Below are 14,918 nucleotides of genomic sequence, written 5' to 3'. Positions count from 1 at the left end.
GGGACGTGCTGCCTGCTTGGGCCTGGCCGCGGGAGGGGGCACGGGCCGTGACCACGGGTCCCTCACCTGCGGGCCGGAGCCGCCCTTACCCGCCTGTAACGCGAGCGCTCTTTCGGGCTGGGCCCTGGGCGGCCGCTTGTGGCGGTGGGTGTTTGCGCGACCCCGTGCTCGCTGTGGCGGGCTTCTGACGGCGCCTCGCGGCTGCGCCGGTCCAGCCTCGGTATTTCTGTGAGCTGAACACGGCCGGTTCGCTCCTGCCTACCGGAGGGCATTGGCTTTACTGCCGGTCGGTCGGCGTGGGGCGGAGCCGGCCCCGCGTGCCTTCGGTAGGCTGACTCCGGTATTAGCAGTAAACGGCACTACAGCCACGGCTGCAAAACTCGTCTGGGAAAGAGGGTGGCTCCTCCCTGTGCCGACCTCCGAGATGCTGCTCGAAGCTGCCTCATTCAGAGGGAGTTCAGTATTCCCCTCCTGGGGGCAGCTGTGGTTCTGAGCGCAGTGCAGCTATCGCAGTAGTCCTGCCATCGCTGTTTCTAAACTAATAGTAGAAATGGTTTTGCCCTGTTAAAAATGCCGTTTATTTATTTAAGGAATCTTGTTGATGAAAGCTGTGTGAAGGTCACTTCTGATACAGGGCAGTGTAATATCTTTTAAACACATGTTTTGTCTGTGCTGCAGGCTAAAGTGCTGCTGTAGCCATATCTCTCTTAGCTCTATTATGACTAACTAGTTTCAGCACTGAGTGGTTAGAGATAAAGATAGGCTTATTCTGTTTTCACTCATTAGTATTTGAGCAAAACCGATAGTTAGCTCAGGTGTGACGATGTTGTCCTACAATCACACATGCTGAGCATCTTAAAAGTGTTGCTTAGTGTACTGCACCTGAAAATGGCAGTACTGAATGCTCAGAGGTGAGATGCACACACATTAATAACAGATGAAGAGGCTTATAGAGGAGGAATGCCAAAAGAGAGACCTGCCTTATTCCTGAAAGAGGATTTTACATATCTGAATAGGCACGAGGCTTGGAGTTTGCTGCCTTCTAGAAGAGCGTGTTAGCACTTGATGCTTGATCATTTTTTCTTGAGCAAAAAAGCAGCTCTTCACTCCTGCACTTGTTTGATTTTGTTGCTGTCGTCTTGCCAGCTGTGAAAAGCATTTTACCTGTTTTGGACTGCAGGATTAATTCAGCTGCTAGCCATTTTGTGTCTTGAGGCAGGACAGCAACAAGCCGAGGGTCTACAGTTGCTGATGCTGGTAGAGTAATTCCTCAGGCTGCAGGTGAGCAGTAACAAGGCTCTTGTTAGAACCTAGTGCAGCCTAAGTTACTGCCTCTATTCCACTCTGAGCTTCTGCAGACCTAGCTGACTCAGAGGCATTAATTCCTGGCTGCCAGGCAAGTCAGCAGTGAAGGCAGAGTGAGGAATAGAGTGCTGAGACTTTAGTGTAACTTTTTGGATGTCTTGTGGAGCCCTGTTGCTCAGCCTTCTTTCTTTGTTCCTCTTGTTCTGTCCTGGGAGGATGCAGGGAGTTAAATCAGGGTTTCTTAAAATAACAGGGGAGGTGCACAATATTTTCTGGGAAAAGTAGGATGAGAAAATAGCTTGTGAGCTGCTAATACAGAGCAAGATACAGCTAATCTGGACAAGTTATTCTTATAAACTTGATATTAAGAATTATCTATTTGGGTGACAGAAACAATCAAGTTCTGCTTGATGTTTAAAAAAAGGTACTCGGAGTTATTTACACAGCTGTATGCAAAAGAGCTTAGACCAACATCTTTTCTTTCTGTTCATCCCTTTTGCTTTGCAAAAGCAGACTATGCATCTTGTGTTGTTTGACAATTGTGTTTATTGCCTATGTTCTTTTGGCAGCTTCACTTAGAGAATTGGATATATTTTGTATTTTGAAACAAAGTGACTGGCTTCAACCTATGCAGTACATAACTTTCCTGTGTTCTGACAAGCAATAATTTTTTGCAGGCAGTGTAATTTATGATAGTGGCAGTCCACCAGGCAAGACTGTGACGTATATTTAAAGAACCTTGGTTTAATCAGTGACAATACAATTGACCTGGCCCTTTGTCAGTGTCCTTGGAGATGGAGGGCATAATTTTGCTGAATTCCTCTTGTAGCTTCATTCAGCTGGATGGTAAAATTACTCAAGTTGATCAAAGTAAGTATAGTCTATGAAAGAACTTTGGAGGAGTTTTGCAAGAGTTGCACAAGAGAAATTACTAGAAGCAACTTTATTTGTATACTAGTTTATAAATCGATTAAAGGGAAGACTTGGACAGTGCTAAATATAGATCAGTTAAAGCGATGTTCAGAGATGCAAACACATATGCTAGCTTCTGAGATTTAAGCCCCTAAATTGAAATTGAAATCCATTCTTCTAAGGCATTAAGAGCGTAGCTGCATACCAAAGAGACCTCCGCTATCGTAATGTTCTGGTTCTCCCTAGAAGCTGTAGGAGTGCTGTCATTCTTGCCATTCTTGCACTAGAGCAGAGAGTGCTCTCTACAGCTATTACGAGCTACTGTGAGGGGTGGATGTAGCTGTAGAGTTTGGGGAACAACTTTGTATCTCCACCTTGTTTTGTGAAGATATAGTGTATTGTGTTGAGCTTGTAATTGTCAACCAGAATATTTCTGGTTTATTTCCTGGTGTGGAAGAGCTCTCAGATCCCTGATATGTTCACAGGGTTGTATAGAAATTGCCCATCTCGACAGATTATTGTGTCACATAAGATTTTTTGTATTTTCCACTGAGATGTCTGGAACATGGTACAGGATGAAATGATTTGCATTTCAGTGCAGTTCTAATGGTTCTGTCCTCCACCATTGTCTCATACTAACAGTTACTGTAAAAGAAACCAGTAGGGATGTAGTTTGATTTTTAGGTTTTATATGTACCCTTTTGAGTAACTGTGCTTATATTGGCCCTTTTGTATTTTTTATTCATAGAACAGAATCATAGAATGGTTTGGGTTGGAAGGGACCTTAAAGATCATCTAGTTCCAACCCCCCAGCCATGGGCAGGGACACCTTCCACTAGACCAGGCTGTTCAAAGCCCTGTCCAACCTGGTCTTGAAAACTTCCAGGGAGGGGGCATCCACAGCCTCTCTGGGCAACTGGTTCCAGTGTATCACCACCCTCACAGTAAAGAATTTCTACCTTCTATCTAACCTAAATCTACCATCTTTCAGTTTACAACTGTTACCCCTTGTCCCATCACTACACTCCCTGATAAAGAGTCCCTCCCCACCTTTTCTGTAGCCCCCTTTAAGTACTGGGAGGCCTCCCCAGAGCCTTCTCCTCTCCAGGCTGAAGGACTCCAATGCTGGCTGGCCTCACAGGGGAGGTGCTTCAGCTTCCTGACCATCTTCATCCATTAGTTCCCTTGGGACCTGTGGATGCATCTCATCAGGTCCCATGGACTTGTTGCACTTTCAGGTTCCTTAGATGGTCTCAAACTACAGTTGGTGGTTCTTCATTCTCCCAGTTCCTGCCTTTGCCTTGTGTGACTTGGGTGGTGTGACTGGAGCACTTGCCAGTGAAGACTGAGGCAAAAAACTTGTTCTCTCAGCCTTTTCCATGCCCTGGGTAACCAAGTCTCCTGTTTTCTTTTGGAGAGGGCCCATATTTTCTCTAGTCTTCCTTTTATCACCAACATACCTACAGAAGCTTTTCTTACTGCCCTTGACATCACTGGCTGTCAGTATTTAGTACTGTCTTTCCTTTCTAGGCAGCCATAGTGCTGTGCCTGGATGTAGGCTTCACAATGAGCAGTTCTGCCCCTGGTGAGGAGTCTTCACTCGAACAAGCCAAGAAGATTATGACGAAGTTTGTGCAGCGACAGGTATGTGTGACTTTACATGGGATAAAAAAACTGTTAAAAAGGGAGAGGAAGCAAAACCATCTACGAAATATTTTCTTCATTTACTAATAATTAAAGTAAATGAGAAATGAGTAAGAAGTCTGTTTTTAAGCAGGAATAATAGTGCACTTTGTTTCAGCTGTACTTTTGTGGATGAGATGTGGCTTTTGGAGTGGTCACTTTTCTTCAAGGCAATAGAAACTTTTAGTGAAAACAAGTACTTTTCTCTTTCTTTAAAATGTTTCAACATCTTGAAATTCTACAACACTGGAGACTCATTTCAAGGCCTGAATCAGCCAGTTTTACTTGTTTTATCCCAGATAGCCTCATGTCAATATGTTAGTTCAATTATATCTAAATTGGTGAACTTTGTATGATTATGTTTGGTAGGATAGCACCGAAAAAATAAGAAAAAGTAAATCCCCTGTATTTGACATTGTTTCAAAATTAGTTCAGCTTGCTGGAGTCAGCTAACATAGCTGTCTATGAGTCTACCTGTGGTTTTATACCTACTTTGTATTTCTCTATTTCCAGGTTTTTGCTGAGAGTAAAGATGAGGTCGCTGTAGTTTTGTTTGGCACTAACGGTACTAGGAATGACCTTGCCAGCGGGGATCAGTACCAAAACATTACTGTATATAGGTCACTAATGCTACCAGATTTTGATCTGCTGGAAGACATTCAAGATGTGATTAAACCAGACTCTGAACAAGCAGATTGTATCCTTTCATTGTAGAGCATTTCTTGAACTGATTCAGCTATATAGGAGACTAAGAAGTCAGTGTTGTGAAATGGGCTCATATTTGCCTCTGAAGTTTTAACTACCAGAGTTCAGCTGATTTGTGGTCGTAAACTTGTTCAAAAGCAGATTAGCTACTTTTTGACATTCTTTTAGGCTAGCAGATGGTATCTTGGCCTTAGGGAATCATTGCTTTTATGAAGTGTTCTGTTAATTAAAGAGAACAAAGATAGCAATAGTATATTTTTTGGCCTCAAAGCATGTGTTTTTTAAAATAGTGTTGCAGAGCTTTATTTATGCTTTTTCATCTAATAAAAATATTATTTACAAAATATGTCAGCAGAAATACCATAAGCCAGGCAAAGAAGAATAGAAGTTTTTCAGATTGATTTCTATATTCATATTGCCAAATGTCACTTGCTGGTTTGAATGTTGTTCATATTTGAACATATTCTGGTTTTAGTTGCATAAGGTGAAGAGTTTTAAAAGAACGCGATCTATATAGTGTCCCTTTCTGTGTTTCATTTACATATTCAACTACCTGTGTTATCTTCTCTCTTTCTGGCCATAAAATGATTGTTGTGAGATCTATTCAGACTGTCAGAGCTGTTTCAGAGAAGTGTGCATCCAGTCAGCTCTATATTAGAAGCAGTTATGTTCCTTCTTCGATGGGTGGGCAGGTTTGTTGGGAGAACGGCTTGCAGAGAGCAAGGTCATGGGTCTCTGCAGAAGCTGATTGCAGCCATCTGAGGTAAACAAAGGAAAAAACCCAGGGTACAGTTATGCTACCAAAGGACTGTTATCTTAACAAAGAGAGAAACTGAGGTACATTATGACCTTGGGGGTGATAGAAAAACAGCCCTGGGAGAAAAACAGGTTCAGAAGAGGGAAGGTGTTTATGCATACCTGAAATACCACAAGGGGCTGGGATATTATAATGTAGCCTTTTACATGTATCCAATAGATTTGTGAGTAGTATGCATGATTATTGTAGAGTGCTTATATAAGATGTGATTTCTTTCAATAAGGTGGAAGCTCACTCTGTCATTCACATTGAATTGGCTGCTTGCTTCCTCTGCCCGATGCACAGGTTTGTGTGCAGTGATAAAAATATGTTCCCAGTGAAAACGGTGATGAAGAAACTATCAAGAGATAGCCAGATGCAGATGTTTTGAAGGAAAACGTGCCTAAGAAAATTATGTGTTGAATATACAAGTAAATTTTTGTGTGTGGATTTAAAGTAATATTGTGAAGATTAGATTGCTTTGTCATTGGACTTGAGTCTCCTCATTGACAGTTAAAAGATTGAGCCACGAAGCAGTCTTTTTACTGTTCCATCCTATAAATGGGGAAGAGATAAGATCACAAAGCAGACAAGTTATATAGGATCCTCTTGCACAGCAGATATTTGAAGAGTACTTGTCTCAGAAAATTGCCTGTTAACTAAAATGCATGCTTGTCAGTGTTTGGGAGGGGGTGAAAACAAGTTTGTTTCCTAGGAAAACAACTTTTGTGACATGATTCATGTTCTAAATGAGATTTTCCTTAAATTTGCTTAGTTCTGGATGCAATTATTGTGTGTATGGACCTGCTTCAGAAGGAAACAATGTGAGTATGTAACCCAAAGCCTATAGATGTTAAAATGCATAGGAAAGGGCTACCAAAGGCTACCAAATTTATAAGGGTGATGACATATCTCACAAAGAAAAAAAGAAAACAAAACTAGAAAGGTGGGTTTGTTCAGCCTAATAAATTAAAGACTGTTGGAGGTGTAAGGTGGCTGTTTGTAAATAAGCAGGCTGTGGGTGATAAAGGTGCAGTAGCAAAAAACACTGTTAAAGAAAATGTCGTAAGTGTTACAAAGTTGTCAGTGAATGTACTTAGACTGGAAATGTGACTATTCCTAACACTCAGTGAACCTATGGTCTAGGGAAAGGAAGATGACCTTATTTCCTATCAAAACAGAGTTTGTACATGTTGGTAAAAAAGATTGTGATCTAGCTGTGAATGTGGAAGACTAGACTTAGTAATGCAATTTGTATTTTTATGAATAAAGTCTAATTGTCATGGAAAGCTGTTAAAACCAAGTTGTGAATTAAAATCAGTGTATTCATGGCAGTATAACCTTGAATACCTATGGAGCAACTGCATTTGTTATTTTGTGGGTAGTGGCTTGTATGCACCAAACCCTTTGATAAGGAGTTTACCTTCAGTTGAGAAAATACTATCACCCTTATTCTTGAATATCCAGATAAAAACTGTATTAGTTTAACTGTATTTTGTTCTGTTGCTGGCAGAACTTTCTGATGTTTGTTGTTACTGCTTCTTAGCATGTTAAGTAGGCTTGAAAGTCCATCTTATCTAATGAATCTACTGAATTAGCTTACTAAAATGGAACCCCCACCAGCCACAGTAATTTAAAACACATTTTGCATTTTCACAAGTACAGACTTAAAGCTGCAAAGGAAATATCCAGTATAATCAATAAACAATGTATTTTATTAGCATTTAATCTACATTGGTGGAAATTGGCACAATTCCATTCATTTAGATGTTGTTAGTGATCTATACAGTCACAGAGCTAGAGCCCTCGATTTTCGGAGGTAGGAGTGAGTAGAGGGAATTGTATAAAGATAAAAACTTACCATAAATAATATGACCAACAATAGAACAATTTCTACCAAGTAGGCTTGTTTGCTTTGGGTTTTTTTAAAAGTATATTACTTTGGTAAAGCTTCAGTTTTGTGGGGAAAGAATTAGAAAAAGGACTTATAGATAATATTTCTGATATATGTAAATGTTCTTCTTGTATTTTAAGAGGAAAGAAGTACGAGAAGAGACACATTGAAGTGTTTACAGACCTTAATAGTCCTCTCAGTGAGGATCAGCTGGAAATTATCATTGCTAACTTGAAGAAAACAGGAATTTCACTTCAGTTTTTGTAAGTATGGAAGTGGCTTTACACACTAAGCCATTTTTTTAAAGGGAAATTATTATTCTTTCTTAATAATGAACTTGGAGTTGGTGATCTGTTGGTGTATTGTTTCTATAGAGGTATACCAGCATGTAATATGATGGTTATAAGTACTTCTATCAGTTACACATGCCCTGGATTCAAGTTATGAATCAAGTTCCCTTGATTAAATGATGTGCAAATACATGTCAAGATGATGGCTTCTTTTCCAGTTAAGTTTACAGCTTAGAACCAGAGTCCAAAATGGAATACTGAAGATCCATATAAGCAGAGAAGTGGGAAACAATGAGCCAGAAGTAGCCTTAGAACCAGTGGTTTTGTCACAGCAACAGCTTAGATTCTTTTAGGTAAGGGAGTTACTGGGTAGAAATAATAAGGTAGTGTTGCAGATATTTATAGCCTGATTCTGGTGTCAGTAGGAAAGCAAGTCTGGAGAAAAAACTCACAGTGATGGGCTTGGAAAATGGAAGTGGAAAATGGAAGCAATGTTAAGTGTTATGACAGTGATCCCTTGGCTGTTTTAGTATAGGCATTGATGTGAAGCATCAGTGGTGGTGCTGAGATCTGTATTAGTTGTTGCACATGATGGTAACATAGGAGGCTATAGGCCTTCTCGTAGGGAGTTTATTTAAAAGCAAAACTTTTGTGTAAATGTTAATGTTTCCTGTTTATAAGAGGTAATTTCACAGGAGAAAGTGAAAGCCAGAGTTCTACTTCTGACCATTTTAATATTTACTTTCACTTAGATCCAGCATTCTGTAAGGAGCAATGTTGTGAACTTAATAAATTCGTTAAAGCCATTTGCAGACCCACCAGCAAGATAACAGAGGGTTTAGGTAGGAAGCCTGTGCTTGGCAGAGGCTGAATATAAAAATGTCAGACTACTCTCAAGTTCTGTCTACACAGCAAAAGAAGGTATGCTTGCAACATGCCCTGACCTGCCCCTTCTAGCTTACTTGAGCTGTTGTTGGCAGTGGAGACACAGCACCATGTGCATGCTGCCAGCTAGACTACATCTTTCAAAGACCTGGTATTTAGCCCCTACTACCTTGTCTCCATACCTGTAGTTAGCATCTGTGCTAGTCTGCACAGCAACCACCACAGGTTAATGTTGCTGTTTTATTCCATGAGATTTCTGATACATCTTTATATTTTCTTTGTCTGTAACACTGCGAAGGAAAAGCCCCATGGCTATTAGAAGCACTAGGGAAAAGTTGCTGTTACAGCCTTGGCTGCAGATTTACACCGTGTCCCAGGCACGTGAGCAAACAACACTTTGAGAAATGCACGTACAAATACAAAGTACTCAGTGTACTGGTTTTAAAAAAAATCTTGCTAAACCTTGTCCTTTTGTTATAACCCATGTTTCCATCTCTTACACCCTGTTTATTGATTAGGTTGTGGCAGATAACAGGGATGAAAACCAACTATCAAGTGCCAAGCACATGCTGAGCACTGTGTAGCTTTGGGTATTACACAGTTCTCATCACAGGAGTCTCTAAGCACTGTATAATGAAAGTAATTTAACTTTTATGTATCAGAGGTTTGAAGCGCTTTGCTCTTGTAACAGCTTTAAAATACAGTTTCTCTTTTTGTCAGTGGATGCTGCTTTCTAAAAAGGTACCAAACACTTGCTGAAGTTTGATCTTTAATTCTGCTGTATGTGATATTGTTGTGCATATTGTTAACTCTGCTTATTATATGTTGCTCCATGGATAAGTTTAGTGAGGACTAATGAGGTGAAAGTAAGGTATAGATCTCTAGGCTGCTTTTTGAAAACATAATACAATGCTAAAATCCTTTTACTTTGTGGAAATGTGGTAAAAGGTATCATGGTTCATTCGAAATTGGATCAGATGAAAGTTTTGAAAAATCTGCAGGCATTGTCAGGGCACAGAGTAGAGGATCTTACACATCTCTTTTCTGTGGTTATTATACTTACTTAACTCTGTTATATTTCGAAGAGCAGCAAAATCATTTTATCTATAACCCCTGGCTAAATTTTTAAATCTGGTTCTTGAAGTGAAGGAAAATGTATCATCTTCAGTCAGAAATTCACCTAGTGTTGTAAGCTATTAAAATTTCAAAGAATAACATTTATTCCAGATATACCTAATAGCCCCACTGCAGAGAAAGTCTCGTTTGCTGGCATTTGGAGCTGAGACAGAATCACAGGCCTGGAATGGCCTTTAACAAGTCATCTAGAGCTATCCTCTACTTTAGACTGGGTCAATTGTATGTATGTCATTTCTGAACAGTGTTTGTCTAATCTTTTTATAAAGATTCCCAGTGATGGACACTCTTCTATCTCCTCAGGAAGTTGCTTTTAGAGATTATGGTTTGAAATGCCTTTATTACGTTTTTGAATATCTGACCTGACTCCATGATGTGATTTGAGTGCAGGCTGAATATGAAGAACTGATTGTTCCCTTCCTTTCTGCAACAGCCTTTTATATTGAAGGCTGTCTTGCCCTCGGACTCCCTTCTCTACAGGCTTTGTCATGTTCGATCTTTTTTCATAGGTCTTGTTTTCTAATCAGCATTGTCTTTACTCCCTAATCCCTTTCTGTATGTGGACATCTTTATTGATGTATGATGCCCAGAACTGGTGCAGCACTCTGGGCAAGATGTTACCAATGCCAAGTAGACCCGAAATACTGCTTCGTGTGTTTTGTAAGCCATGTCGCTCTTTGTGCGTCTGACTGTAGTGAGATAGAAATTGTTGATCCTTATACAATTTTTGTTTTGTTTTTAGTTAATTAAGAAGAAAGTCAAACTAACTACTTGTGCTTGTGTCCTTAGTCTGCCATTTCCAATGAATGTTGATGATGGAATTGAAGATACAGGTGCTAGTGTACATTCTCATATGCACAGAAACTCTTTTCCAAGAAAGTGTTTAACTGAGCAACAAAAGGAAGGCATTGATGTGGTGAGGAAACTGATGCATACTTTGGATGAAGAAGGAGGGCTGGAAGAAATTTATACTTTCAGGTAAACTTAGCTAATCCTCTTTATCATACCGTAAGTTTACTTTCTGATTTCTTCCCCAAAAGATGAAAAGAATTAAGTGATTGGTCACTTGGCTTCCAGTTTCACTGAAGTCAGTGAATTTTATAACATTGAACACTCAGTCCCTTTCAAACAGATTCTTCAGTGGCTTTTGGAACAGGTAGAAGAGCTTAGAGATTTCGTGGAAGATTAATTTTCTATATCTTTATTTAAAGAAGAAAATCAGTGTTCATCCATCTTTAGTGTTGGTGGATTTTGGAGGGAATGTTTCTATAAGTGAGATTTCAGAAGCATCTTTTGGGAAGAGTTGGAATTTGTGACATAGTTCAGGCAGCACATTTGCATTTAATGGTAGCCTTTGTTCCTTGATCACAGACTTCTTTTAGCTCACTAGTTTATCGAAGTCCAACAAATGTTTTGGGTAATGTTGTTTGTTGAATCCTGCTCTTTAATCACAGACAAATGTGCCATTGTGCCAAATAATATACTTTTTTAGCAGCATTCCTAACACAAGAGTTGAAAGATGTTTTTTCACTTCATTTCCGCAATGAAATAATAAAAATATATGCATGTCTCTGAAAAACTGTAGCTAATGATATATCTAAGACTCTTCCACGTGGGTGTTGGCTCAGTTGGGAAACAAGCAAAATGCAACTCTGTTGACTTATAGAAGTCTGATGTTACTGTCTTAGTAGTTCTGTTCTACAACTATGAAGTGTGATCTTTTAGACTAGGTGTTTTTCAGGAAGCTTAGTAGATTATAGCTGTAATGTGATTATCAAGTGTAATTTTTAGGTGAGGGTGGTACCTGTAGATTTGCATGCTGTTATTCATCATTTTATTTGTAGGGGTTTCCTTCCCTCACCCTGCCCAACTGATGTGCTTTGCACCTCAGCAGCCCGCTAAACTGTTATTTGATCATTAGTGTGAATTAGAGGAGAAACATATATCACTGTGTATGTATTCCATACTAGTCAACAGAGCAGTCTGAGACTGTAGAAAAAGTACAGGCTTTGTCATTGCATCGAAAGACTGCACAGAAAAGCGGTATTTTCTGGGCCTGTTTATCCTTTAGGATAATCTATATGCATGAAGCTGCTATGTGGCTTGGCCCCTTCTTATTGCAAGCTCTTGCCACTGTATAAGCTGTCTTTGTGCCATGCTTTCAGGGGAAATAAAAAGTCATTGGATAAATAGGCATTTGGCTAATAACTTAAAGCTTTAGTTGTTTAAATTGTTTAAGAATATGTGAGGTTTTAGATGCAGTTAAGTTGCTTATCAAGACTTAAAAAGTCAGCCTTGTAAATCTGTCATGATAATTCACCAACTCAGATATACTCAGTTTCCCTATATTCATTATTCCTGCTGGTAAAAGTATTTCAACTCTTGTGAAAATAAATTAGTCACAACAGGAAAGTAAATGAGAACATTTTGTTGTGATTTTTTTAGGGTTTGATAGTCAGGTTATCGGACAGGAGGTACTTCTGCCTCTGGGTTTTGTGGGCAGGGATTGGAGAGCAGAGGAGAAGAGATGTGACTTTAAAATACAAGTTGAAATGTGCATTTACTCGGGTTTTGTTCGTTGAATCTTCTTTGATAACGGAGCATTTTTTTTCTCTAAAGCTAAGAAATTAAAGGATAGAGTTAATTGATCTTAAATGACGCTTTTAGGCATTAAACACAGGTATTTGATTTTTCACATTCATCCTTGAATGTATGTGTTATAGTACTTTTAATGATGTAGTAACCGGATCTTTTTAAAAAGCCTATATTGATGTCTCTATTGCTAGAAAAAAAATTTTCTTCCTTCCCTTACTTTCCCCAAGGAAAAAAAAATAAAAAAAGCAAATGCAATGTTTATCTCATTATAAAAATCCCAATGCAGTTTGTCCTTTCATTGTGCTTATGTTAGAAATTAAAAAAAAAAACAAACCCAAAAAAAAACCCACAACCAAAAACTGCTCATCCTAGGAAACTTGAAAAGTAGAATACCAAGTCGAATTCTGTACTGATGTTTTTAGGAGTTGATCTTAATTTCTGCCAGACAAGCAGTTTAATGAAGAGAGAAGTAGATTTTGGGCTTTATGGTCATGTGAAAAAGGTGAGGTCAACTCTATTTTATCTTGATCAGGCAATAAAAAAAATTTCCAAGTGCTTTCTCTGCATTGGAATTTTAAAGCAAAATAACTGATACAGTTTGTATTGGCGGAAATATGTTCTGGGGCACGAGCTTATTTGGTTTCACAATAATATACTATAAATTACTTTTAATGTAAATCTGTAATTTTTGGACTCCATTGCTTAAAGTTGTGCAACTAAGTTAACAATTTTTAGTATAATATCATTACAGTTTCTTTTTTTATGTGTTTTATGAACTTTTTATATATGCTGTTTAGGCTAGAAATATTCAGAGTAACTTGTTTTACTCTAGCAGAGTGCCCTGAAAATAATGAGTTCATTAGTACTCTATTAAAAAAAGAAAAGTGTCAGAAGTTAATTACCACACAAACAAAATCCTGTTAATTGAAACTGGATTCTTTATTACACCACCTCCACTGCAGAAAACATTTTACCACTTAGAGAGCCTTTTCTAATTTGGGTTGTTCAGCTAACTAGATGCCCTAATTGGGTGAGCACAGATGAATGTAAAACGCTTAATAAGCAGTTGCATAGTTTCATCACAAGACCTAACATACTGTCTTTAAACCCTAATGTCAAACCATCAAAAAAGCTTAAGATGGGAATAATGTAGTGTACCACCTCTTTTTTTCATTCTCCTTACTGACAATGGTTAATGACAAGATTATTCATACAGTTTCTCTGATGCTTTATGCAGTCTAAGCTGAAACAATTGGACTCCTGCATGTCCTTGAACAGAGTATATTGTCTATAATATTTTATCAGAGTTCGCCAGAGTTCACTTCTGTTTTTTTCATTCCTTCATTTAGAGAGAGCCTGGAGCGTCTTTCAATGTTTAAGAAAATAGAAAGAAGACCTATGGCTTGGCCCTGCCAGCTCACTATTGGTTCTAATTTGTCTATAAGGATTGTGGCCTACAAATCAGTAAGTTGATAAAAATCCATGTTTTAGTGTATTTTGGCAGCAAGTTAGGTGCAGCTGCATGTTTCTTCCTTAAAGCTAAGGAAATAAAAGATAAAGCAACATCGAAAACAATTATGGTAGAGATTTTATGTGCGTAGAAGCCAGTACATCTAAAACTGTGGTTTCCACAGCAACTTTAACTTCACCATATTGTACACATATGTTAAAGAACTAAAATTCATGATGTACGGAAATAGAAATAATTGCTATCTACGCTGTGACACTTAATGGTATTGAAGTTGACGAACCTGATTAAGAATGCTGTGATGATGTAAATCTTTCCATTTGACATCAGTGATATGTCTACAGCTCAATGAGACAATATATATTTCTTAAGCCCTAGGCATGAGGGGAATTATGCACATGTGTATGTAAAATAGTGGGTGTAAATGTTTTACTGGCTATTGTTTCAAATTGCATCTGTTGTTTGAGACTTAGAAGAAAAGGTGTAATTTCAGCTTGTTTGCTTTATACTCTTTGGCAGAGCTTGTGCACAGTCTATTTCCCTTAGAGTTTATATGGGTCCTTCACACAGTGCTGGGAAGAAGTAAGTGTGTATAAACACAGAAAATGTGCAAAATTCCAGTTATTGAATAATTAATAGGTAAATATATATAGTGTTAGCACTGGTGGATCTGGTGAGGTGGAGATTAATTGGTTTATTATTTGAACCCAAGACTAAGAGTCTGGCCAATATTGCAAGGTTTCATGAAGATGTATTATGAAGTTGAAGTATATCTGATGTCTGAGATATAGGCATACTAGCCTTGAAAGTATTCTCTACTGCCAGCTTTTATTTATACTTATTCCTTTTTTTTAATTTTTTATTAAAATATTGTGCCCAACCTGTACAAATATGCAGTAAGAGTCCTCTCCCAAAGGTGTTTACACACAAAATAAATTAAGCTTGGGAGAGTAAGGAACATGAACCAAGTGACTAGCCTGAGGTCATATGGCAGTTGGATCAGAGCTAGGAATAGACTTGTGGTATCTACTGATGTAATCTATTCTGTCTTTTCTGTTTTCTGCCCAGTTCTCCATTTTTCTTCTTACTAAGTATGAAAAATAGAGAGAAAAGAAAGGATTTTTCTTTCCCTATAGTTGGGAAACATTCATTCATTGCAGATATTTATTTCTTCTTTGCCTTACCAGTCCTGTAATGCAACTGGGATCTTTTTATGCCTTTTAGGAAAGTTGCAGTAATATAGGGTATTTT

At 38.5% G+C, this 14,918-nt stretch overlaps 1 protein-coding gene across 1 annotated transcript in view; it reads left to right on the top strand.

Annotated features, from left to right (window-relative positions):
• Nucleotides 1–1,184: 1,184 nt before the first annotated feature.
• XRCC5 (X-ray repair cross complementing 5) overlaps nt 1,185–14,918 on the top strand; it is a 51,227-nt gene continuing 37,493 nt past the window's right edge. The window contains exons 1-7 of the mRNA XM_026852770.1: nt 1,185–1,281; nt 3,748–3,861; nt 4,414–4,597; nt 6,177–6,225; nt 7,436–7,558; nt 10,394–10,582; nt 13,549–13,663. Coding sequence (XP_026708571.1) covers nt 3,784–3,861; nt 4,414–4,597; nt 6,177–6,225; nt 7,436–7,558; nt 10,394–10,582; nt 13,549–13,663 — 738 coding nt within the window. The 5' untranslated portion in view covers nt 1,185–1,281; nt 3,748–3,783. The remainder of the gene's footprint in view (nt 1,282–3,747; nt 3,862–4,413; nt 4,598–6,176; nt 6,226–7,435; nt 7,559–10,393; nt 10,583–13,548; nt 13,664–14,918) is intronic.

The sequence above is a fragment of the Athene cunicularia genome, assembly GCF_003259725.1.
Source record: "Athene cunicularia isolate RWA chromosome 7 unlocalized genomic scaffold, athCun1 chr7_part1, whole genome shotgun sequence".
NCBI lineage: Eukaryota > Metazoa > Chordata > Aves > Strigiformes > Strigidae > Athene > Athene cunicularia.
This window is presented reverse-complemented; position numbering and strand designations above follow the sequence as displayed.